This window comes from Alosa pseudoharengus, unplaced genomic scaffold, assembly GCF_046254945.1.
Source record: "Alosa pseudoharengus isolate Yale_2024_CS ecotype anadromous, Long Island Sound unplaced genomic scaffold, YU_APseudo_1.1 YU_APseudo_1.1_scf_22, whole genome shotgun sequence".
NCBI lineage: Eukaryota > Metazoa > Chordata > Actinopteri > Clupeiformes > Clupeidae > Alosa > Alosa pseudoharengus.
The window spans coordinates 10,507,753-10,531,225 of record NW_027468680.1 but is presented as its reverse complement, the minus strand read 5'-3'; the positions used below and the strand labels follow the sequence as shown (position 1 = coordinate 10,531,225).

Sequence of the window (23,473 nt, the reverse complement as noted above, 5' to 3'; positions counted from 1 at the left end):
ATGCATCTCCAAAATGCATGCATCCCCATGGTTGATATGCATCTCCAAAATGCATGCATCCCCATGATATGCATTTCCAAAATGAGGATATGCCCTATTCACCATATCAGAAAACAATAACAAGGGGAGCACCATTCCCATGATGAAATATTGAATGTCAGCTAGGCAATACATTATCCTAGATATCCATAACAATAGGCAAAATAATATGTTCATATATGAAAAAAAATATGAAATGATATGAGGAATCAATAACATTAAATGCTAAAAATATAGGCCTACATTATACAAATTCTACATTTTTCAATTTTCATTATACACATTTCTCCCAAATGTTAACTCTTGATGGACCACTCCACTATTAATGTGTCTGCCTGAGAAAAGAAAAAAGGTTGGCTTGGGGAGACAATTAGATCAGTAGGCTAAGTAAACATTGGTGGGTGGACTACGTCACCAAGGCTATAGTGGATTACATTTTATTTGAAATGGCTTTCTTTCAGTGAGTGTAGGCCAAAGTGTATTCTTACACTCTCGTGCGCGTGTTTTTGACTCATTACGGGCAGTTTTTGGGGTATAAATGCTGAGTTGGGAATTTCTGTAAACTGATCTGACCCTGACAGTCGCGAAATGCAAGCGGCAGAGATGGCGAGGCTCGCTGTATTTGTCTGTCTTTCCTTAGCGCTAGAGGCACAAGTGATAAACGGTTTACTTACGAATGAAATAAAAGGCGTGAACAAGACAGAACAAATGCAAACGACAGTAAATGCATCCTTTACAAATGCACTTAATGATTTGAATGAAATTACTGAATTCAAAACAACCGCTGCGCCTGTATCAAGCAGCAAGTCTACGACAGAGGCGCACATTCTGCAGGAACGGGATAAGAAGCCAGAAGACAAAGTGCATCAAAGTGAAGGAGCTGGGACAGTCCAGCGTGAAGTCGGTAAGCTCTTTGCCCCGTGGAAAAAATCTATGGGAGAAAAATTGAAAACATCTATGTAGGACTAGTTTGGAAAACCGAATCTAGACCGTGCGTTCGTGAGCAAAGTAACCCGACCTCTCTTCTTTTCTTTCTTTCCTATTTCCCGTTTAGACACTGGAATGTAAGGTTATATAAAGTTCCTCCATGCACCCGTATAGCATAGCCAGATCCCGTAATTTATTCACGCTTAATAGCACATGAAAAGCAAATGATAAGGGATCTCTCCCTTCAGTATTAATTGTTCTGGAAATGTTATGCTTCAGAGCACATGGATTAATGTCTTTCTGTCATGACTATGGTGCTTTGGATGTGAACTAAACATGTACTTGGGGTGTTTCAAGAAGTTATTAGAACATTAATGTTCATACAACCGATTTCTTTCACTGTTATTCTGATAGAATCATCATGTGTGCTGTGTGTGTCTGTTCGTGTGTGCAGAATAGAGAGAGAGAGAGAGGTTGACACCCCCTCTCTATCAACCAAGAGGAATTTTGACCAGTGTCAGATTGCAACACTTGTCCAGCTGTAAACATGTTTATGTGTGTGTGTTTGTGTGTGTGTGTGTGTCTGTGATCTGATAGGGTGAATAACCGGATGAATCTTCTTTAATTTGTGGATATCTTGTGGCCTGTCTTCTTTCCAAAAACACAAACACACTACCCCACCCCACACTACCCCACCCCACCCCACCCATCTTCAGTCTGCCCTCCCCTCGGCCTGAAGTCCTTGAGGGTGAAAGACTTCCAGCTCTCTGCCTCCTCCTCCGAACGCAGCGGCCTCGGGCCCCAACGTGGACGCCTCAACATACAGGTCTCTGTGTGCACACTGTCATGGACTGTCCTGTGTGTGTGTATGTGTGTGTGTGTGTGAGAGAGAGAGAGAGAGAGAGAGAGAGAGAGAGAGAGAGAGATAGAGAGAAATGCATGCATGTATGAGACTGAAATAGAGTGGTATGCCATTAGATTGGTATGGATGACAGTAAATTATGGTAATGAGTTTTGTGTGTGTGTGTGTGTGTGTGTGTGTGTGTGTGTGTGTCTACGTCTGCATGTGTAGGCTGGTTTAGATGATGGTGATGAGTATGATGGGGCCTGGTGTGCGGCAGTGAAGGACAAGAATCAGTGGCTGCAAGTGGACGCCCTTAGGCCTACATTATTCACTGGAGTCGTCCTACAAGGGAGAAATTCCATCTGGAGGTAAGGGCATGGGTGTGTGTGAGTGTGCATGTGTGTGAGTGTGCATGTGTGTGCGTGTGCGTGTGTGTGTGTGTGTGAGAAAGAGAGATGGCATGGCTGAAAATGTAGTAGTCTGTCCTCAAGTGTACATTGTGTGTGGCAGGAAGAGAGATGCCGTACACATTGATTGGCTTGGCATAGTGTTTGTGTCTGATTGCAAGATTGCAAGAGTCTATAACGTCACTTTCTTTATTGTGATTGTGACTTATACAAGTTTAATAACCAGCGAACTTTGAGTTCCCTCCCAACAGCATAGACACATTAAAAATGAGTTTCTTGATTATCTCCCTCAGACAGGAAATGATGTCTGTACAGTATGCTCATGGCTAAAGGGCAGGGAGGGAAGGCCTTCCACTGTAATGGGAGTCCAGGAGAAAGCACAGCTGTCTTCGCTGACAGCTGCAACGTTTACTTGAATGTAAACTTGTAGATACTTGTAGGAGCCATATGTTTGTGGCTATGAGTTAGAACTGTACAAATCAACTTGCTTGAAGCTTGAAACTTCTTAATGTCAGGAAGCTTGGCTTATTTAAAGAAGCATTATTTACCCATCTCTCTTTCTTTATCTCTTTTTCTTTCTCTCTAGCTGGAACTTTGTGGAATCATACAAGGTTCAGATCAGTAATGATACGGAGACCTGGGCCACCTGCATGAATGGCACCGTGGAGGCGGTAAGTGTGAGATTTCTGTCACACCTGGCAGCACACTGACTACACAGATGAGATCAGATCACTTTCTCTGAAATATACACAGTAAATCAGCGTTGTAAAGGTCCAGCTTCAGAAAGTAAAAGTCCTGCCACATATTTGTTCCAGCTATTCACTGATTCTAATTGGCACAACTCATTTTTCGGTTAGATGAGCATATGAGATGAGCAGTAAAATAACCTGTGTTAAGTGCACAGGTAGAACCAATACATGGTAGGACTTTCTGAAGCCGGACTTTTACACCTCTGCAGTAAATACCACTCATAGCTTTTGCATTCTCTTTTGAAAATTGTAGCGTTGCTGGTCCGGCGTCTGTGTGTTTTGTTGTTTTAGGTGTTTAAAGGGAATAATGACCTTGAGACTCCAGTACTGGGCATGTTGCCCGTCCCCATGGTGGGTCAGTTCCTGCGGATCAACCCCCAGAGCTGGTACATCAATGGCAGTGTGTGTCTGCGGGCGGAGGTGCTGGGTTGTCCTCTTCCAGGTGACCGTGCACACCTTACACACCTTAATATCTGTGTCTGTGTGTCATCATGTGTGATTCAGTATTATACATAAAGCACATTGTGATGGAATATCATTCATTCATAACTGGACAGAGACAGAGAGTTTGTAAGACTGATTGAATGAGAAGGCATTACTATCATGTTTTATGTGTGTGTGTACTGTATGTGTGGGTGTGTGTGTGTGCGTGTGTGTTTGTGTGTGTGTGTGTGTGTGTGTCTGTGTGTGTGTGTGGTGGGGGCTGCAGATCCAGACCTGCCAGATCCTGAGCCTGTGTCTACAGATCACCTGGATTTTAGGCATCACAACTATAAAGAGATGAGGAAGGTAAACACGTAAACACACACACACACACACACACACACACACACACACACACACACACACACACACACACACACACACACACACACACACACACACACACACACACACACACACACACACACACACACACACACACACACACACACACACACACACACACACACACACACACACACACACACACACACACACACACACACACACACACACACACACTGTAATGCTTCAATTTGGATTTTAACACAGGGAAGAATTTACAAATCCAAACACTGATAGAAGTATGAAGGTTTAGACAGGTCTGATCAAACACAGAATGCGTTGTTCTATTTGTAATTCTTTCTGCACTTGTGGTTTTGGGTAATTATGGCATTGTCGCCTCCAAATGGATACACAACCTATTATTGCAGAAAGGGAGCAGTACTTTGCAAGTTTCTTTGCATTTGGCTTGCTTAGTCCACACTGTTACAGTCCACGTAAAGTTTATGCACATGCCCAAGACTCCTAAACACAAGTATGATAAGTTTGCATCGAAACCCCAGGTTTGTGATACTTTTGTTTATGTTTATGTTTGTGATACTTTTGTTTATGTTTCAACAGCTCAGAGTTAAAACAAAAGTCCATGTACAAATCAAAGAACATTCTATTTCAACAATAGTCACATTCTTACTGTTTACATCTATGATGGTAATATCCGGGGTATCTGGAATATTACAGAGAGAGATATTATTATAATAATAATAATAATAATAATAAGCTTTATTTGTATAGCACCTTTCATACACAGAATGCAGCTCAAAGTGCTTTACATTTGAAGCATGTAACAAAATAATAGTCAGTCAGTCATTATCAATCACATTTCTTCATTGCTGGGGCCGTTTATGATCCACTCAGCAACATATCAAAAATATAGAAAATGACATGTCATAAGACTGGCAGCCTTAACCCTCTTACCCCCCACAAGCACGCCATATGGCAACTGTGGCAAGGAAAAACTCCCATATTCCAGGAAGAAACCTTGAGCAGAACCTGACTTAATAGGGGGAGCCCATCTGCTTCTGGCTGGCTGCGCCCTCCAATAGCAGCAGATGTAGAATAATCTGAAAAAGTAGTCTACAGGATAAGACGAGTTAACTAAAAGCTTTCCTGTACAGGTATGTTTTCAGATCTTTTTTAAAAATATTTACTGAACTCGCCTGCTTGATGTACAGAGGCAGGGTGTTCCATAGTTTGGGGGCATAATGGATAAAAGCAGCTTCTCCACTTTGTTTGTGGAGCACTTTGGGTACGATTAAAAGATTAGAATTGGATGATCTAAGTTTCCTTTGTGGTTGATAAGATATTAAAAGCTCAGAGATATATGAAGGTGCTGTGCCATTCAGAGCTTTGTAAGTAATTAACATAACCTTAAAATCAATTCTATAGGAAATAGGGAGCCAGTGCAGTTCAGCCAACACAGGGGTGATGTGTTCTCTCTTCTTAGTCTTAGTTAAAAGTCTAGCCGCAGAGTTCTGTATGAGTGCCAATTTCTTTAGATGTTTTTTGGGAAGACCAGTGAAAAGTGCATTGCAGTAGTCTAACCTGCTAGTGATAAAGGCGTGAATTAGTTTTTCTGCATCTTGTTGAGTTAAAAAGGGCCGCACTTTGGCAATGTTTCTCAAGTGGAAATAGGCTGTTTGAGTAACTTTACTGATATGGGGCTTAAAACTTAACTCTGCATCTAAGATGACACCGAGGCTTGTTACTTTTGGTTTGACCTGGTGTGCCAAGTTCCCCAGATTACTAAGAACAATATCTCGCTTTAGTTTTGGTCCCACCAAAAGTACCTCTGTTTTGTCATCATTTAGTTTCAGAAAATTTTTGCTCATCCACTGATTAATGGAGGTTAGGCATGCAGTGAGGGAGCAAAGGCCATCTGGGTTAGTTGGCTCCACAGAAATATACAATTGGGTATCATCTGCGTAGCTATGGAAGTTTACATTATGCTGACTTATGACATTTCCCAATGGAAGCATATATAGGGAAAATAGCAGGGGACCAAGGCAGCTCCCCTGGGCCACACCAAAAGGCAAGTCATGTTTTTCAGATACATGATCTCCTAGACTGATATAAAAATCTCTGCCAGTAATGTAGGTTTGAAACCAGTTTAGAGCATTATCAGAGAGACCCACCCACTTCGCAAGGCGGTGAATTAGGATGCTATGATCAATGGTGTCAAATGCCGCACTCAAATCCAGAAGAATAAGGATTGAGACTTTGTTTGAGTCAGTAGCCAGTCTGAGATCATTGACTATTTTTACTAGAGCCGTTTCTGTGCTGTGATTTGATCTAAAACCTGATTGGAATTTTTCAAGGATACTGTTTTCGTTGAGGAAGGTATTTAACTGATTACAAACAACTTTTTCAAGTACTTTGCTCAGGAACGGTAGATTTGATATAGGCCTGTAGTTGCTCAGATTGGTATGGTCAAGATTTGACTTTTTAAGTAAAGGTTTCACAACAGCGGTTTTAAAAGCAGTTGGAAATATACCTGTTTCTAATGAGGTATTTATTACCTTGAGAATAAAGTGAGCTAAGCTATCATATAGTTTTTTGAGGAATCTAGTAGGGATTGGATCTAAAACACATGTTGAGGAGCCGGTTTGAGTTATAATTTTACCAAGCTCAGATTGAGTAATAGTGCTAAAGGACCTTAATTTTGGGGGGCTGTTTTTGGGTGTACTATCAAACATATTACTTGTATTACCAATAGCCTCCCTTATAGAAATTACTTTGTTTTCGAAGAAGTCTGCAAATTCTTCGCATCTTAGAGAGGATGCCTGACTGAGTGTATCAAAAGGTGTTTGATGCAATAGCCTATCAATGGTAGAGAACAACACCCTAGAGTTTCCACTGTTTTCAGCAATTACCTTAGAGAAGTGGTTCCTTCTCTCATTCCGAATAGCTCTATTATAATTTGCTATTTTTTCTTTTAGAATGGCACGGTGAACCTGTAACTTAGTTTTTCTCCATGTTCTCTCAGCTTTTCTACATGATCTTTTTAGATCATGGATATTTTCGTTCATCCAAGGTGTCAGTTTGCTACAGGGCCTTTTTTTAGTCTTTAAGGGTGCCACTCTATCAAGCATAGCGCCTAATTCATGATTGAGAGCCTCTACCATTTGATCAATGGGATGATGTAAAATATCTAAATTTATGGAGTCTATAAGAGCTATGAACTGCTGTTCTGCTCTAATGTCCAAGAGTCGCGATTTGATTGCAATTTCGGGATGAATTTTTGGAGTATGTAGTACTATATTAAAAGATACACAATAATGATCAGACATATTTATATCATTTACTGATAAGTCTGTGACTTCTATCCCTCTAGAAATGACTAGATCGAGGGTGTTGCCAAGGTTGTGGGTGGGTCCTGTAACATGCTGCTTTAGCTCTAAACTGTCCAACACATTAAGGAACTTACTGGCTTTAGCATCAGTTGTCTTATTGACATGAATATTAAAGTCGCCATTTACAATTATCCGATCATAGCTAGTGATGATGAGCGACATAAGTTCAGAAAACTGGTCGAGAAAGCCAGCCCATAGTTTAGGAGGGCGGTATAAGGTTAATAGAAGTACAGCTGGGTCAGCCTTCAGAGTGAGGGCAATGTACTCAAAGGAAGCGAATTCACCAAAGTTGACTCTAGTGCAACTATATTTGTTTGAGAGAATGGAGGCAATTCCACCACCTCGTTTGCCTTGTCTAATTGAGTGGAAGAAATTATAATTTGGGGGACAAGTTTCAACAAGAACAGCTTCGCTGTCTGAAGTCAGCCAGGTTTCAACAAGAAACAGAAAATCCAATTGTTTTTCACTAATAAAATCATTGATTGCAAAGGTTTTGGTAGTAAGTGCACCTATATTCAGTAAACCCATGTTAGCTGAAAATGCCTCTGGCTTTTGAGGAATATGCTGAGGTATGGAAAGAATATTTGTTAGGTTTCTAGTTTTAAATTTGTCTTTTCGTTTTACTATACGTTTGGTAGAAATCAACGTTGGAATAGAACTATAAGCATAAGTCATGCTATTGCATGAAGCAGCTTGATCTATGGTAGTAGTATTGTATGTTACCCTGCAGAAAACATTCTCAGACCCATCCACATGTATAATGCCATTCGAATCAATACCTGGGGGGCGTGAATCTGTAATATTTTCTACAGAATGTCAATGCCTCAGTGTGGACGCTATGTTGTCAGAGAGTAGCCTGGCTCCATGTTGGTTTGGGTGGAGACCATCACGCTTCAGCATACTGGGCCTCTCCCAGAACAAGCCCCAGTTGTTGACATAGGGGATGCTTAGGGAAGCGCAGTAGCGTTTGAGCCAGGTGTGGAGATCGAACAGTCTGGACCATCTCTCAGCACCTTTTCTGTAGGTAGGGAGAGGCCCAGAGATGACAAAGCGTTTTTCTGTGCCCATCAGGGTGGTGATGAGAGTTTTGTAGTTTTCCTGCAGTGCTACTGACTGCTTATCTCTGATGTCGTTTGTGCCCACGTGTACGATGATGTTGTTGACCTTGGTGTGGCAGGCCAGGATGCTTGGGAGTTTCTGCTGGATGTCAAGGACCTTGGCACCAGGGAAGCAGTAGACCTTGGAGGGACCGCTACATGATGGGGGAATGCAGAGGTCTCTAACCATGGAACTGCCGATGACCAGGGTGGAGGTTGATGAGGTCCGGGGAGGTGGGGGTCGGGGGGGCGCCGACTTTGAGGAGGGACCAGGATGGTTGTCTCGGGGCAGGAGGGGCTCCTCATCCTCGGTCAGAATGGCGTAGCGGTTTTCCAGTCGTATAGGTTGGGCTGGGCCTGAGTGCCGTCCGGACCGTCTGCCGTGCTTGTGATGCTTGCTTCTACGCCATGGCTCAGGCTGATGTGGAGTGGAGCTGGCCAGCAGAGCAGGCTTGGTTCTCAGCAGAGGCCGGGGAGAGGCAACAGGTTGCTAGGTTGTTATTGGTGTTTTTGTCATTAAACCATTCCATTTGTTCAGCATGGTGCATGTATGTTGTTCTCTCCTGCACATCCTTAATGCTTTGTGACCACTAGTCCACTAGTCTCTTATGGCTAGCTATGTAAAGTCCTTTATAAAAAAGTAAACTGCATCCATTCAGGACATGTGCGGTGGTCTCGTTGTCATGGTTAGTGGAGTGAAGAATGCATTGTGGGTTATGGCTGAATGGGTACCATGTGGCCAGGTTAAATCTTGTTGGGAGGATTTGAAGGGATGCTTTGATGGTAAAAGTGAGATTATCCTTGCCAAGAGAGGGGTTGGAAAACACACACACACACACACACACACACACACACACACGCGCACACACGCACACACACACACACACACACACACACACACACACACACACACAAACACACGCACAGAGTTTATTTAATTTACTATGACATTTGTTAAACTTCTACAGCAACCACCAACAGTTTGCTTTTTGTGAGCTAAATCAAAAATAGGCCTACTCATATATGGCTGTCTGTCTCTGTTGTCTTTAGCTAATGAAAGAAGTTCATGATCAGTGTCCAGACATCACCCGTATCTACACCATTGGAAAGAGCTACACTGGCTTAAAGCTCTACGTCATGGAGATCTCCGACAACCCTGGCAAACATGAACTAGGTAATCATGTATAGTATAAGTATAAGTATATATACTCTTTTGATCCTGTGAGGGAAATTTGGTCTCTGCATTTATCCCAATCCGTGAATTAGTGAAACACACTCAGCACACAGTGAGGTGAAGCACACACTAATCCCGGTGCAGTGAGCTGCCTGCAACAACAGCGGTGCTTGGGGAGCAGTGAGGGGTTGGGTGCCTTGCCAAAGGGCACTTTAGCCATGCCTACTGGTCGGGGTTCGAACTGGCAACCGTCCGGTTACAAGTCCGAAGCGCTAACCAGTAGGCCACGGCTGCCCCACAATGTGTCTTTCGTATGCCCCCCTTATATGACCAAACTAACCCTCTCTGTATTCTTCTCCCTGGATTCACCAGAACAATCTCATCAACGCCCTTCTGTTGTTGTTATTGTTATTGTTATGTAAAGTAGGCTACAGGCCAGCTGTGGCACAAGCAGCAGCGATCGCGACACATTCTATCTATCTATCTAAGTGCCCACGAGGACCTGGGTTCGAATCTGACTTGCGGCTGTTTCCCGATCCCATCGTATTGCTCTCTCTCCCACTCGCTTCCTGTCACTCTTCACAGCCCTATCAGGATGAAGGCAAAACGCCCAGAAAATATGCTTAAAACAAGATTACAAACAAGTTTAAATCATGAGTCAGCCTACATTACAAAACTAGTTTACCAAAGTGGCATTATCACTGTCCTTAGAGGCATGTTATTGAACAGGATGTTGATATCCAAACTCTTGGCCACATGAAACCAGTGAGAAACCATGAGTAGTAACAGCTGTGGCGTGTAGCGCAGAAAGAATAGCGTCTGTCCTACTGCAGTGAGCAGCTTGAACGTGAGGGACGGCTGCACTTCAAAAGCAACCTTCATGGGTGTGCTTGTGTTAGGAGACATTATGAGCATAAATACTGTCGGGAAGAACCAAACACGTGTCCTTCTAGAAGAGAACCCTGACCATCCTTTAAACGTAAACATATATCTTACTAACATTGTATGTCACACACACACACACACACACACACTTGTTGACATAGAAGAGGCCCTCTCCTCCTAAGATGTTCTTTTGATTCTTTGCCATTCTGCTCTTTGCCAGACAGACCCCTGGGAGATTTAATTCTTCAGATTGAACCAGCCTTTGTTCTTTTCCTGTCTTTGCTGAATTGTTTTCCTTCCTACTGTTTTTCTTTTCATTAGAACAGAATGATTTGAATCAGGCTTCCCTTTGCCCATGGTGTTTCAGTGCGATTAAACAGAGAAATGTAGGAGCATAATGAGAATTGGGGTTAATGTATGTGTGTGTGTGTGTGTGTTATGTGATTAGGTGAGCCCGAATTCCGCTACGTTGCTAATATGCATGGTAACGAGGTGGTGGGGCGCGAGCTGGTCCTGAACCTCATGCAGTATATCTGCCGCGAGTACAAGAAGAACAACGAGAGGATCGTTCGCCTGGTCAAAATGACACGCATCCATCTGCTGCCTTCCATGAACCCCGATGGCTACGAGGAGGCCTATAAGAAGGTGCGTGAGGTGGGACCTTGGGGTAAAGCAACCAATCAGAATGCGCAGATGAGTTCTAAACAGTCTGTCATAGGGTTCCGAGCTGGCTGGTTGGGCTGAGGGTCGCTATAGCTACGAAGGCATCGACATGAACCACAACTTTGCTGACCTCAACAACATCATGTGGGATGAGAAGGAGATGGCCGTGGACAAGAATAAAGTCAGCAACCATTACATCCCTTTGCCAGAGTACTACACACAAGAGAACGCCACAGTAAGACACAGCCCTCCCATTCCCCTGCAAAACAATCTTAAATTAGTTAAGTTATAGGAAGAGGAAGTAGGAAGAGTCTGTTTCTTAATATCCCTGCCACTAACCTACTACTACACTGACACTACAGTAATTCCCTGTGTATTAGCCGCATTGTGTATAAGCCGCAGGACAGTGTTTTATGGAAGTTAAAAGAAACAAAACCATATTAATACCATATTAACTGCACCCGCGTATTATTATAAGCCGCGGCTAATAGTTGCGAAATTACGGTAATCATATATGATTGCGGCTTTCACCTAGCAGATATGTGAAGACACATCAAAACACACACACATTTTCACCTGAAATATTTTTTAGGTTTTAGGTATTTTTTATGTTGGATAAAAACATTTACAATACTAATTGCTACGTGTATACATCCTGGGTATAAAGTCATGTGAGCACCCAAATCCATTCTGTTTGTTCACTCGGGCAGGTTGCCCCGGAGACGCGTGCGGTGATCAGCTGGATGCAAGCCATCCCCTTCGTCCTGAGTGCCAACCTCCATGGCGGCGAGCTGGTAGTGACCTACCCGTACGACTGCACTCGCAACTGGATCCCCCGGGCCGACACGCCCACCGCAGACAACGACTTCTTCCGCTGGCTCGCCATGGTGTACGCCTCCTCCAACCGGGCCATGGCCAACCCCGACAGACGCATCTGTCACTACGAGGACTTTCAGACGGAGCACAACAACATTATTAACGGAGCCGACTGGCACACGTTACCAGGAAGTACGTATACACTGACCAAGGAGTGAAGACATGAGCTGTGTTCCAAATGTTCACTCGTTCACTCACTCACTCATTCATTTATTCACTATAAAGTATTTGCTATGTGGCTGATTCCCTACATAGTGCCCTATATACCAGTAGTGAACGAGTGAACTTCGAACAGAGCTATGGAGAATAATCCTCTTAAACTGCATACATACACACGGAAAGGCTTGTATCATTAATACTGATGTGTTATACTGTTTCAACCTCTGTGCTGAACTTACACAATCTGTGTGTTTCTGTTCTCTCTCTCTCTCTCTATGTGGTGTGTGTGTGTGTAGGTATGAATGACTTTAGCTACCTCCACACCAACTGTTTTGAGGTGACGGTGGAGTTGTCTTGTGATAAATATCCTCATGCTAGTGAGCTACCAATGGAATGGGACAACAATAAAGAAGCCCTGCTACAATATATGGAACAGGTAACACACACACACACACACACACACACACACACACACACACACACACACACACACACACACACACACACACACACACACACACACACACACACACACACACACACACACACACACACACACACACACACACACACACACACACACACACACACACACACACACACCTCTACTAAAGACCAACACCCATGCATAATTTATCATTGATAAAAACACCATTAATGGATTTCAAACTAGCTGTAGTCTGTACATAGTTAAATGTAATGCATTTCCATATTCTATGTATGTTCCAAATAAAACATAAAACAATCTGATTAACATAATTGGACAGGCAGACACTGCATGTGCATCATGCCTTTGATCTGATTAATCTGCCTGACTCAGGTGCACAGGGGAATTAAAGGTTTAGTGAGAGACCGCGAGACGAAGGTCGGGATCTCAGACGCCATCATTAAAGTGAGGGATCTGGACCATGATGTGCGATCCGGTGAGTGAGTCTGTGAATGCGTGTGTGTGCGCGTGTGTGTGTGTGAGTGAGTGAGGCACTCAGTATTTACCAAACATGGTCAATAATCACAACTACTTCAGAACAACCACATTAGCATGCCATGTCTTCTCTGGAAACCTCAAAGGGGGGTTTTGGAGGCTGAAGCAGCTGGAAACGAGTTTGTCTGCTATGCATAGTCGACAAAAACTAAAGGCACTGGCAAACTGCCTCGTGTATCATCCAGAGTTCCTTGCTCAGAAAGACCACACACTGTGGTTAACACACTTGGAAGATCAACAGTGTAGGCCAGTAGATCAGGGCCTACCCTACAGTATGTGCCATCTGTAGGAAGTTGTAACAAATGGAACCTTAAAGAGGCAATATGTTCTTTTGGTTGTTGCCAAATAAGTACTTCCAGATGTACAACAACTGGGCATGACAAAAATACTATTATCTTCGCATTCATGAGTCTTTGTTTACAGGCCACGTACGTACAGTGCACTCAAAGTATTTAAACCACTTCACATATTTTCAGATTGTGTTGCAGCCTTATGCTGAAATTGTTGAAATTCATGTTTCCCTCATCAATCTTCACTCAATACACGTCATACTGATATATTCAGACCCTTTGCTCTGTATTTAACTGACGCGCCCAACAGCGATTACTGCCTTGGATGTCGAACATGACTAGGGCTGCAACAATTTGTTGAATAATTATTCAAACTGATGAATTATTTAAAACTATTGAATTAATCAGCAACATTTTTGGTAATTGGTTAATCGATTTGTGCTGTTGTGTTTTTAAGGAAAATTACTCAACATTTTCTGATGGCCTTTTCTTAAACTTGAGTATTGTATCTTTACTTACTCAGTAAATTAAATATCTTTGTCGTGTGGAAAAAACGTATCTTAGGCTTTGGGAAATACTGATTGACACTTTTTCATTATTTTCTGACATTTTATTGATCAAACTAATCGATTAATCAACAGATTAACAACTATGAAAATAATTGTTAGTTGCAGCCCTACACATCACATGGTGAGCTTAACTTTCTAAATGCACTGTAGATTAATGCAGAAACAAACTAATAGTTATCGAATGCTGATTTACATAATGAAACACAGCAGTTGCTACGTGCTGGTAAACAGGTAAAATAACTGCACCCTTCATGCTGACACTGAAAAATTCTACTGTACTTGCAGCCAATAGAGATGTGTGTCCAATTTATACTAAAATATAATAATAACAGATAAAAATGCAATGTGCCTCCTATTTCTCAATGTAGTTATACACTTATAAGTGTGTTTCATGCTGCTATTGACAAGGTTATTCCGTTTCTGCATAGCACAGCACATCCACATGTGCAGAAATTTAAGGTAGTGTGACTCACACTGAGGGTTGACTCATGTTGACCCCACATGTCTGGCTATGTTGTGTGGAGGGACGGGGGAGTGGAGCTCACCATCCTGCTGACGTGGACACAGATCAAGTTCAGGAGGAATCAGACTTCTCATAAAAAAAAAACTTTTATCTAATAAAAAAAAAGGTTTTGCAGGTTGTCACTGACGATTGTTTTGAGAAATCTTACAACACAGTGAACACACATTCAAACACACACATTCAGTTTAAATAAATACTAATCCAAAACTGTCTCCCTCTCTCTGAAGCGGCCGGCGGTGACTTCTGGCGTCTGCTGAACCCCGGTGAGTATGTGGTGACGGCCTGGGCCCTCGGCTACCTCCCCGCTACCAGGAAGTGCCACGTGGGCTCCGAGCCTCGGCCCACGCTGTGCGGCTTCGTCCTGGCCAAGACGCCGCAGCAGCGGGCACTGGAGGCCCGCGCCAAGGGCAGGAAGTCGGTGAAGGACCTTCAGCTGCGCCTGCGTGACGAACAGGTGCGAAAACTGCGCATCTCCACCAAACGCCTCAATCAGCGCAGGATGAAGCAGCAGAGGAGAGGGCAAAGGAGGCGATGAGAGCCGATCACAAGGAAACAGGGAAAAGAATGGTGGAAATGACTGCAGAGTACTGTATTCTCTGGGTAACTAAAATGTACACGTGTATATAGCTATAACTGCTCTTAGTTCTTCTGCAACTCAAACAATCTTTAAAGCACAGAGCTGGCCTCTTTTTAAAAGTAGGGTGATTTATATTTTGAAACATTCTCAACTGTGAAAATGTCATTAAAATATATATTGTAACAATTACGATTGTCATGTTGAGTGGATCGGGGGGGAGAAAGAATCAAAGGCCAAAGCAAATGATTGGTTGAGGCAAAGTGGAAAAACAGTCTTCTTTTTATTACCTTTTTTACCACCGTACCACTTTTTTATACTATAATTAAGAGTATATGAACTTATCCCTGGAGCAGAGAGGTGTGGTCAGGCAATCATGTTACCTGTGCCTAAGAAGGTCCTTTAGTGTCCAGATAGAGTTCAGCTCATGGGACTACAATTCCCAGCATCCTTTCTGCCCACAGTCATCAACATACATACAACTGTTGGCCAATGAAAGAAGAGTGAAGAGAGTATAGATGACAACACTCAATAAGATTCAGACATACAAACACAAACACACACACACACACACACAGACATTCATGGTGACACGAACTCCCTCATTCCAAATCATTCTCCCTTAAATCCATACAAACAAATGTACCAAATGGCTTAATATAGCTTCACAACGATCACTTAGTTTTAGTATAAAACAAAACAAAAGACAAAGAAATGAGTTTGTGTAAATGTCAGTCATAGAATGTGTACTTGTGCATGTGTGAGTCTGTGTGTGTGTGTGTGTGTGTGTGTGTGTGTTAATGATGCACAAGTAGCCATGTCAGATGTGTACATTGATACCATGTGTGCCAAGCATGGTAACTACACCAACCGAACACTGCCATAACGGAGTAGCATGGCCTCTTTTGTAGAACTTTGTGGAATCTTCTAGCTTGTGGTCACAGTTCCTTTAGAGTCCATGCCAGCATTCTTTAAAAATTCACAGCAGTGACCACATCACAAATAGAGATCCCGAGGTCAAAGGCCGGCTTTGCAGAGCGAAAGGCTATGAGAGGTTCAAAGTTCAAAGGTGAGATTGTAAGCGCAGAAAAAGCAGCACTGAAAGGAAGGCAGCAGAAAATTCCGTCTTAATGTTTGAGCATAAAATTGATTTGATGCGCGCGTACACACACACACACACACACACACACACACACGGAGAGAAAAAGCACATTCTTTTTTTTAATCCTCTTCATATTTTTTTTTTATGAGCTACAGAGCTGCAAGTAAAAGTTCATAGATCATCACTCATCATACACACACACAGTGACACAGCATCCAACTATCCAAGCAAATACCACATAGTCACACTGGCCAATGCACACACACACACACACACACACACACACACACACACACACAGACACACACACACAGACACCCAGAGCCTTGTGGTTAGCAGCTGCCGTAAACTATGACCCTGCCGCACAACACAGAGTATGGGTCAACCAGACACACGCGCATACGCACGCGCACACACACGCACACACACACGCGCACACACACGCGCACACACACGCACTCACCATCTCCTTCTCCAACACAAAATGTTGCATGGCACGGCAAGGCATCTCTCCTGATAACCACCCAACCCCAGTTATACACACACACACACACACACACACACACACACACACACACACACACAGAGACAGACAGACAGAGACACTTGGCCACCTCCGCTCCCCCGCCCCGCCCCATCCCCTGGTCCAGTTCAGAAGTGCGGCTGGTAGAGGGCCACGCGGCCGCTCAGGCATCCCGAGGCCAGCTGGCAGTGCGTGGGCGAGAACTTGGAGGTGAGCACCACATCGCTGTGCGAGTAGACCGAGCGCACCTCGCGCAGCAGCGCCGTGCGCGTGGGCAGGCAGTCGGTCAGCTCGCCGCAGCGTCCATCGAAGGCCAGCAGCCGCACGCCGTAGCCGTACGGCGAGCAGATGAGCCGGCCGTCCGGGCTGAAGCACAGCTCCTTGATGTAGCCACGGCCCACGTTGGCCTCCTCGATGTAGTGGGTGAGCCGCAGTGAGCAGCGTGGGAGGACCGAGTGGCGCTGAGGCTCCTCCTCCTGGAACTCGTACACACACGTCCACTACAGGGGGGGGGGGGGGGTTAGAGAGTTAAAGCAATACTAATGTAACAATAATGTAACAATTTGACACTTTCGGTTTTTATTATAGCCAATGAAATTTTTTTTTTTTTTTTTTTGGTATTGTCTGAGGTTATAAGGACACGTTTTTGACTGTGGCAGTGAGGACTGTGGCCTCCTTAGGTAAGTGTGTGTGTGAGTGTGTGTGTGTGTATGTTTACTTGCTTGAGACTCTGTTTGTGGTGGAAGAGGACAGAATCATGTAAGTGTTTTGGCCATTTTAAGATGTGTGTGTGTGTGTGTGTGTGACATGTAAGTTTTGATATGATGTTATCATAGGTACTTAGTTTTCAAAAAAGTCTAAGTTTGGAGGTCACGTGACCAACGACCGTGATGGACGCTGAAGACTAGAGCTCCTCACAACCCTCCACTTTTTTGCTAATTTATCAGGTCTTTTTGTTACTTTTGCGGTTAAACGTATTTCTACCACCACAGCCAGTAAAAATGCAGCGATCAGCGAAGAAAAAGGCATCTTTATCGTCTAAATTAGCAGCAGAGAGGGAAAGATCCACCAACACAGCTAACGACAACGCGGAGCTAAACATGGAAGCCATCATCGCTCAAGTCCTGCAGCAACAACAGAGTACGCTCGAATTTGTAGTCCAAAATGCAGTGAAAGGAGCACTACAAGAAATCAACACCTCCCTGCAATATATCAGAACTGAACTCGAGAGACATGACTCCACTGTGCAGGATCTTAAGCAACAAGTGGATGATAACAAGAGAAAAAATAAGGAGATTAGCAAGTCTGTCAAAGCCTGTGCTAGCGACCAGAAAGAACTCGAGCAAAAGCTGGCTGAGTTGGAGGACCGCTCTCGTCGCAATAATATACGTATTACAGGGCTAGAGGAAGGTCGTGAGGCAAATGATCCCATCGGATTCCTACAACGACAGATACCCGTGTGGATACCCACTCTACAGAACAGACCCACCATTGAACTGGAGAGGGCACATCGAATTTATGCGAAAGGAAAAGGTAGAAAACCGGGATCCCGTACCATGATTTTCAAATGCCTTAGATACCAAGATCGCCAAGCAATCCTTAATGGGGCAAGGCAAGCACAGAAAACCGGGCCAATTACGGACAATACAACGACAACGATCCGATTCAAAGCAGACTACAGTGCGCACACCATGCAGAGACGCCAACAGTTTGTGGATGTACAAAGTAAGCTGCATGCGAAAGGGGTCTCAAACTTCCTCATCTATCCCGCCACATTAAAAGTGACCCACAGAGGACAACAGCGACTATTCGAGACGGCCAAAGAAGCTGAAGACTTCTATGAAAACTTGGGCGAGGAGGATTACGCGAGCGACACAGACATGCAGGTGCGACCTCGTCAGGATCATCAGGCGAGTATGAGCGGACGCCCGGAGGAAGAGATGACCTCATCAGAGATGCTGCGACAAGAGTCGTCTGAATCATCTCGACCAAGCTCACCTAGTGGGAAATGAGAACTGAACTGTTGTGGTAAAGTTATTCCAGAGGATTATGTAAGTGCAGCCGCAATTCTAACGTTCTAAGCTGAATGGACAAAATCGCAAGTAAACGGCGATCATAGGCTATGCTTTAGTAGGCCTATGTCATATGACTTTATCAATTTCAGTTACTCCCCGTAAAGGGCTTACCATTGTTACTGTTAATTGTAAGCCTACTTTTACAACTTAAAATGACCGAAACTGTTACCTAACTGTTTACTTAACATGTGGAAACCATAAGACCTGTGTTTTCTTTTTCTCCGTTACGTGGTGGAGGGAGGAGTGGGCTGGGATTGGCGTTACCTGCGTTTGATGTGGCCACGTATCTTATTTTTGTGTGGGGGGTGTTGCGGTCTCGGGGGGAAAGGGGGATTTTATATTTTATGTTTTTATCACACCTTGCTTATTTTTGTAACTATACAGTCTGTCAAGAAAATTCTTTTAGTAGAGAAGTCAGGTAGAGTACATTTCAATCTGCAGCAACATTTAGAAAATGGCTGAACTTTCTGTTATGTCTGTCAATATTAGAGGTCTCAATAGCCCAGTCAAACGTCACAAGTTTTTGGATTTTCTAAAAAGAAAGTGTATAGACATAGCGCTCATACAAGAAACACACCTGCGCCAGAAAGATGTGAATCGCCTACAAAATAAACATTACAAAGTAGCAGCTTCATCCAGCGACAATACCAAGACCAAGGGCTCCACTATACTGATATCAAGGAAGTGTGGCCTTACCATAGATAAATGTAGCAAAGACATCACTGGAAGAGTATCTTATATATGCACCACCATAGGGGAGAGGAAAATTGCTTTTGTCTCTGTATATGCACCAGCCATATTAGATGAAACTTTTTTCCCAAGGTTAACTAATGAACTGCTTGCGCTTTCAGTAAGCGAATACTCTTTAATTGTTGGAGGAGATATGAATGCAGTGCTGGATTTAAAACAAGACAGGTCAGGTGCTACCCACACGACAGCTCAACAACAGGTGTCAGAGTTGTTTAAAACAACAGTGGACAGTTTGCACTTAACAGACATTTGGAGACTTCATAACCCAACTAGCAAAGATTACACATTCTTCTCCACGCGTCACCTATCACATTCCCGCATTGATTACATGTTGTGCTCTACTGAATTGAGACCAATGTTTCCATCTATAGTTATGGATCCAGCTATCTTATCAGATCACAGCCCAATAATATCAACATTTAACTGTAATACTTCAGGGGGAAAATCTAGAAGGTGGCAAATTTAATACATCTCTTCTTCAGAACACAGAATTTGACATAGAGTTTAGAGCAAAAATGGCCGAATTTCTAGTAATTAATACAGCTTCAACTGCAGACCCAGCATATGTATGGCAAGCTACAAAGGGGTTTATTAGGGATTTTACATCCTCCTTTTCAGCCCATTTAAAAAGGAAAAGACAAGAAAGGGTTAAAGAGTTAGAGAAACAGTGTCAATCTTTGGAGCACAAACTTAAAAGTAAATTTTCTAGAACAATTCATAATGATCTTGTAACAAACCGAGCGGAACTAAATTATTTACTGAGAAGGAGAGCTGAATTCTTAATGCATAGAGTAAGACAAAACTATTATTCCAATGGCAGCAAACCAAGCAAACTACTTGCTCTCAAGCTAAAACAAAATGAATCCAGGGCCACAATTAATAGCATATTCACAGAGAATGGCATCTCAACAAATTACCAGGATATTAACACCACCTTCAAGTCATTTTACTCAGAATTGTACAAGTGCCCAACCAATTCCAACACAGCACAATGTCAAGAATTTCTTAAAAATCTGGAGCTACCTCGTCTGAGTCCAGATGAGGCTGAAAAATTGGGCCAACCAATCTCACTAGAGGAACTTAAAACTGCATTAAAGGGCACTAAAAAGGGCAAAACCCCAGGCTTAGACGGAATCCCATCAGAACTATTATTGCAGTATTTTGATATTCTTGGACCTACAATCCTACAAGCTTTAACATCAGCTATGGAGAGAGGCACTTTTCTACAACAAACAAATACTGCACTTATATCAGTCTTACCCAAAAAAGGCAAAGATCCAAAACATTGTGCCAATTACAGACCTATAAGCCTACTGGGGACAGATATCAAGCTGTTTTCCAAGGTGTTGGCATTACGCTTGGAACGTGTCATTGAGAAGTTAGTTCATCCCGACCAAACTGGCTTCATACCCAACCGCCATGCAGCGGACAATATACGCAGACTGCTACACATAATCCATGAAGCCAAAAATCTCACAACACCTGCAGCAGTTTTGTCTCTGGACGCGTTCAAAGCATTTGACCGCTTATCGTGGAGCTATTTGTGGCAAGTATTGGAGGAACTTGGTCTTGGGTCAAAATTCATTGACATGGTGCGCACCTTATACGCAAACCCAACTGCTATTGTCTCAACTAATGGTCTACACTCACTGCCTTTTCCTATCGAACGTGGCTCCCGACAGGGATGTCCACTATCACCCCTCCTATTTGCACTTTCTTTGGAACCGTTGGCCCAAGCTATAAGACAAAACAAAATCTGCAATTACCCACTCAAATCGTGTGACAACTCAATATCCTTATTTGCTGATGACCTCTTATTATATATAGCCGACCTTGAAGACTCCATACCTAAAATCCTACAAACCTTCAGTATATTTGGGTCAATCTCTGGTTACAAAATCAATTGGGAGAAATCTAATATGCTTAAACTAAACAATATACCAGTTAAAGGGCCAGTTACTCATCCAATTCCATTACAAAGCAAAATCACTTACCTGGGTGTTACAATTCATACATCTATGAAGAAAATTGTCCAAGACAACTATGAGAGTATGCTAAATAATGTGCAGAGAGATTTGAAAAATTGGGCAGCACTACCAGCATCATTCAGATCTAGGGTAGCGGTGATTAAAATGAATATTCTGCCCCGTGTTAATTTTTTGAGTGCAATGATACCTCTAGCACCACCGGTAAAATACTGGAAGAGACTTGACTCACTTATCAGACAATACATATGGAACAATAAACAACCCAGACTAAAATTTTTAACGTTGCAGCGCACCACAAGTAATGGAGGATTAGCTCTCCCCAATTTTAAAGTATACCATCTGGCCTTTCAATTACGTGCTCTTAAGATATGGTTGGACCCCTTAGCTACTGTTCCATGGAAAGATATAGAACAACAACTTATTCATCCTGTACGAATAGAGGACTTGGCCTTTGCATGTGTTAGTCTGAAAAAATGTTCTTTAAGCTATGGTCCTATCATCACAAACACAATATCCATTCTTAGACATGCAGAGAGACTTTTGGGCTACACAAATAAATGGCATAAGCACACACCTTTATGGCACAATTCACACTTAGTGTCTGGTAATAAACCCTTTACATGCAAAATGTGGAGTGAGAGGGGTGTGTATACATTGGACCATATTGTCAATGAAAAAGGTTTACTGAGCTTTGAAGAACTTAAAACCAAATTTGATATCCCCAAAACAACATTCTACATGTATTTATGCATACGATCAGCCCTGAAAAGTCAGGATATATCATGGGGAACTCCACTTGACACACACCCCATTTGGAAATTGTTTTTTTACTTTCCAGTAAGGAGAGTGACATCTACTGTCTATAAGACAATGATGGAGGCAATTACAGGGAAACTTCCTATAATTCAAGTATGGGAACGTGATTTGAATATTGGAAACGACATGATTGACTGGGAAGCGGTGTGGGATAATATTTTTCATTGCTCTAAAAACCCAAACCACCAACATATCCACTTTAACATCTGTCATAGGACATATTGGACTCCTCAGAAAAGGTTCATAACAAAAGCCATTCCAAGTCCCCATTGCACTTTCTGTAAACCAGAACAAACTGGGACCTTTCTACACATGGTATGGGAATGTGAAGAAATACAGGAATTTTGGCACAAAATAGCAAAGACTATAGGTGACTTAATAGGCCGTCCAATTCCTATTGACCCCATTATATGGTTATTGAATGATGATTCCAAACTTCAACTGTTTGAAAAACAGAGGAAAATCTGGCTTGCGGGGTCAACCGCGGCCAAGAAAATGATCGTGCAGAGATGGTTGCCACCACACTCACTTTCTATGCAGCAATGGATGGCTTATTTCTTGGACATTGTCCTACTTGAACTTTCTACAGCAAGGATAAACAAGGCAAAACGGAGAACCATTAACCTATGGAAAGACGCGGCTGAGCAGATCTCTGATATGTTGAATTCTATTGACAAGGAACCAGGTGATACTTCTGTAGAGACTGATTAGACATGGTGTGATTTATGTTTTTCTTTTTACTTTTATTTTGTTTTGTTCTTCTTTTAAATGTGTGTTTTTTTTTCTTTTTTTTTTCTTTTCTCTCAGCAGACCGCGGGGTGGGGGGAGGGGGGTTATGGGTATATGGGAGGGTGGCGGGTGGGGAAACCTAGTTCTGTGTTCATATATCATTCGATGTGATTAAGGAACTTAGTACAAAAAGACGTCAATATATTACACTTGTACAGGAAGATTTTGTAAACGTAAAACACGGAAAGCAAATATTTGTAAGTGTTGAATATTACAATTGATGTCAATAAAAAAATTGATCACAAAAAAAAAAAAAAAGTCTAAGTTTTGGCATTATCTTCAAAATCATGTTAAAATCATGTGAAGATCAGATAAACATGTATTAGTCCCACAAGGCATCCAGGATATGAATCATGCAGTTCAGTATTCGGGGCGGTATTACACCGCATGAAAATGTAAGGACATTTTTTCACAGCACAACATTGCTAGCTACATCACCAAAAGACACTAATTGGCACGGCGGTAAGCTTTCATCAGTGCCAGCTGGGTGTTTTGTG

At 42.8% G+C, this 23,473-nt stretch overlaps 2 protein-coding genes across 2 annotated transcripts in view; one reads left to right on the top strand and one right to left on the bottom strand.

Moving 5' to 3' along the window:
* Positions 1-454: 454 nt before the first annotated feature.
* On the top strand, positions 455-15,079 carry cpxm1a (carboxypeptidase X (M14 family), member 1a). Its single transcript, XM_076300480.1, has 13 exons — positions 455-943; positions 1,683-1,792; positions 2,039-2,178; positions 2,804-2,888; positions 3,258-3,408; positions 3,676-3,755; positions 9,289-9,412; positions 10,746-10,942; positions 11,016-11,195; positions 11,671-11,968; positions 12,292-12,431; positions 12,816-12,918; positions 14,587-15,079. The coding sequence occupies exons 1-13, from the start codon at positions 628-630 to the stop codon at positions 14,892-14,894; spliced, it is 2,232 nt and encodes a 743-aa protein (XP_076156595.1). The 5' UTR covers positions 455-627; the 3' UTR covers positions 14,895-15,079.
* The window catches only part of wdr32 (WD repeat domain 32), a 12,660-nt gene continuing 4,239 nt past the window's right edge, over positions 15,053-23,473 (bottom strand). Inside the window, exon 7 of the mRNA XM_076300481.1 lies at positions 15,053-17,058. Coding sequence (XP_076156596.1) covers positions 16,687-17,058 — 372 coding nt within the window. The 3' untranslated portion in view covers positions 15,053-16,686. The remainder of the gene's footprint in view (positions 17,059-23,473) is intronic.

What these genes read in the sequence shown, in the direction of transcription:
- cpxm1a (XM_076300480.1), top strand. Translation starts at nt 628, where the DNA reads ATGCAAGCGGCAGAGATGGCGAGGCTCGCTGTATTTGTCTGTCTTTCC. An exon ending in ACGAGGAGGCCTATAAGAAG is followed by an intron (nt 10,943 to 11,015) that starts GTGCGTGAGGTG and finishes AGTCTGTCATAG; the next exon opens with GGTTCCGAGCTGGCTGGTTG. An exon ending in TGCTACAATATATGGAACAG is followed by an intron (nt 12,432 to 12,815) that starts GTAACACACACA and finishes TGCCTGACTCAG; the next exon opens with GTGCACAGGGGAATTAAAGG.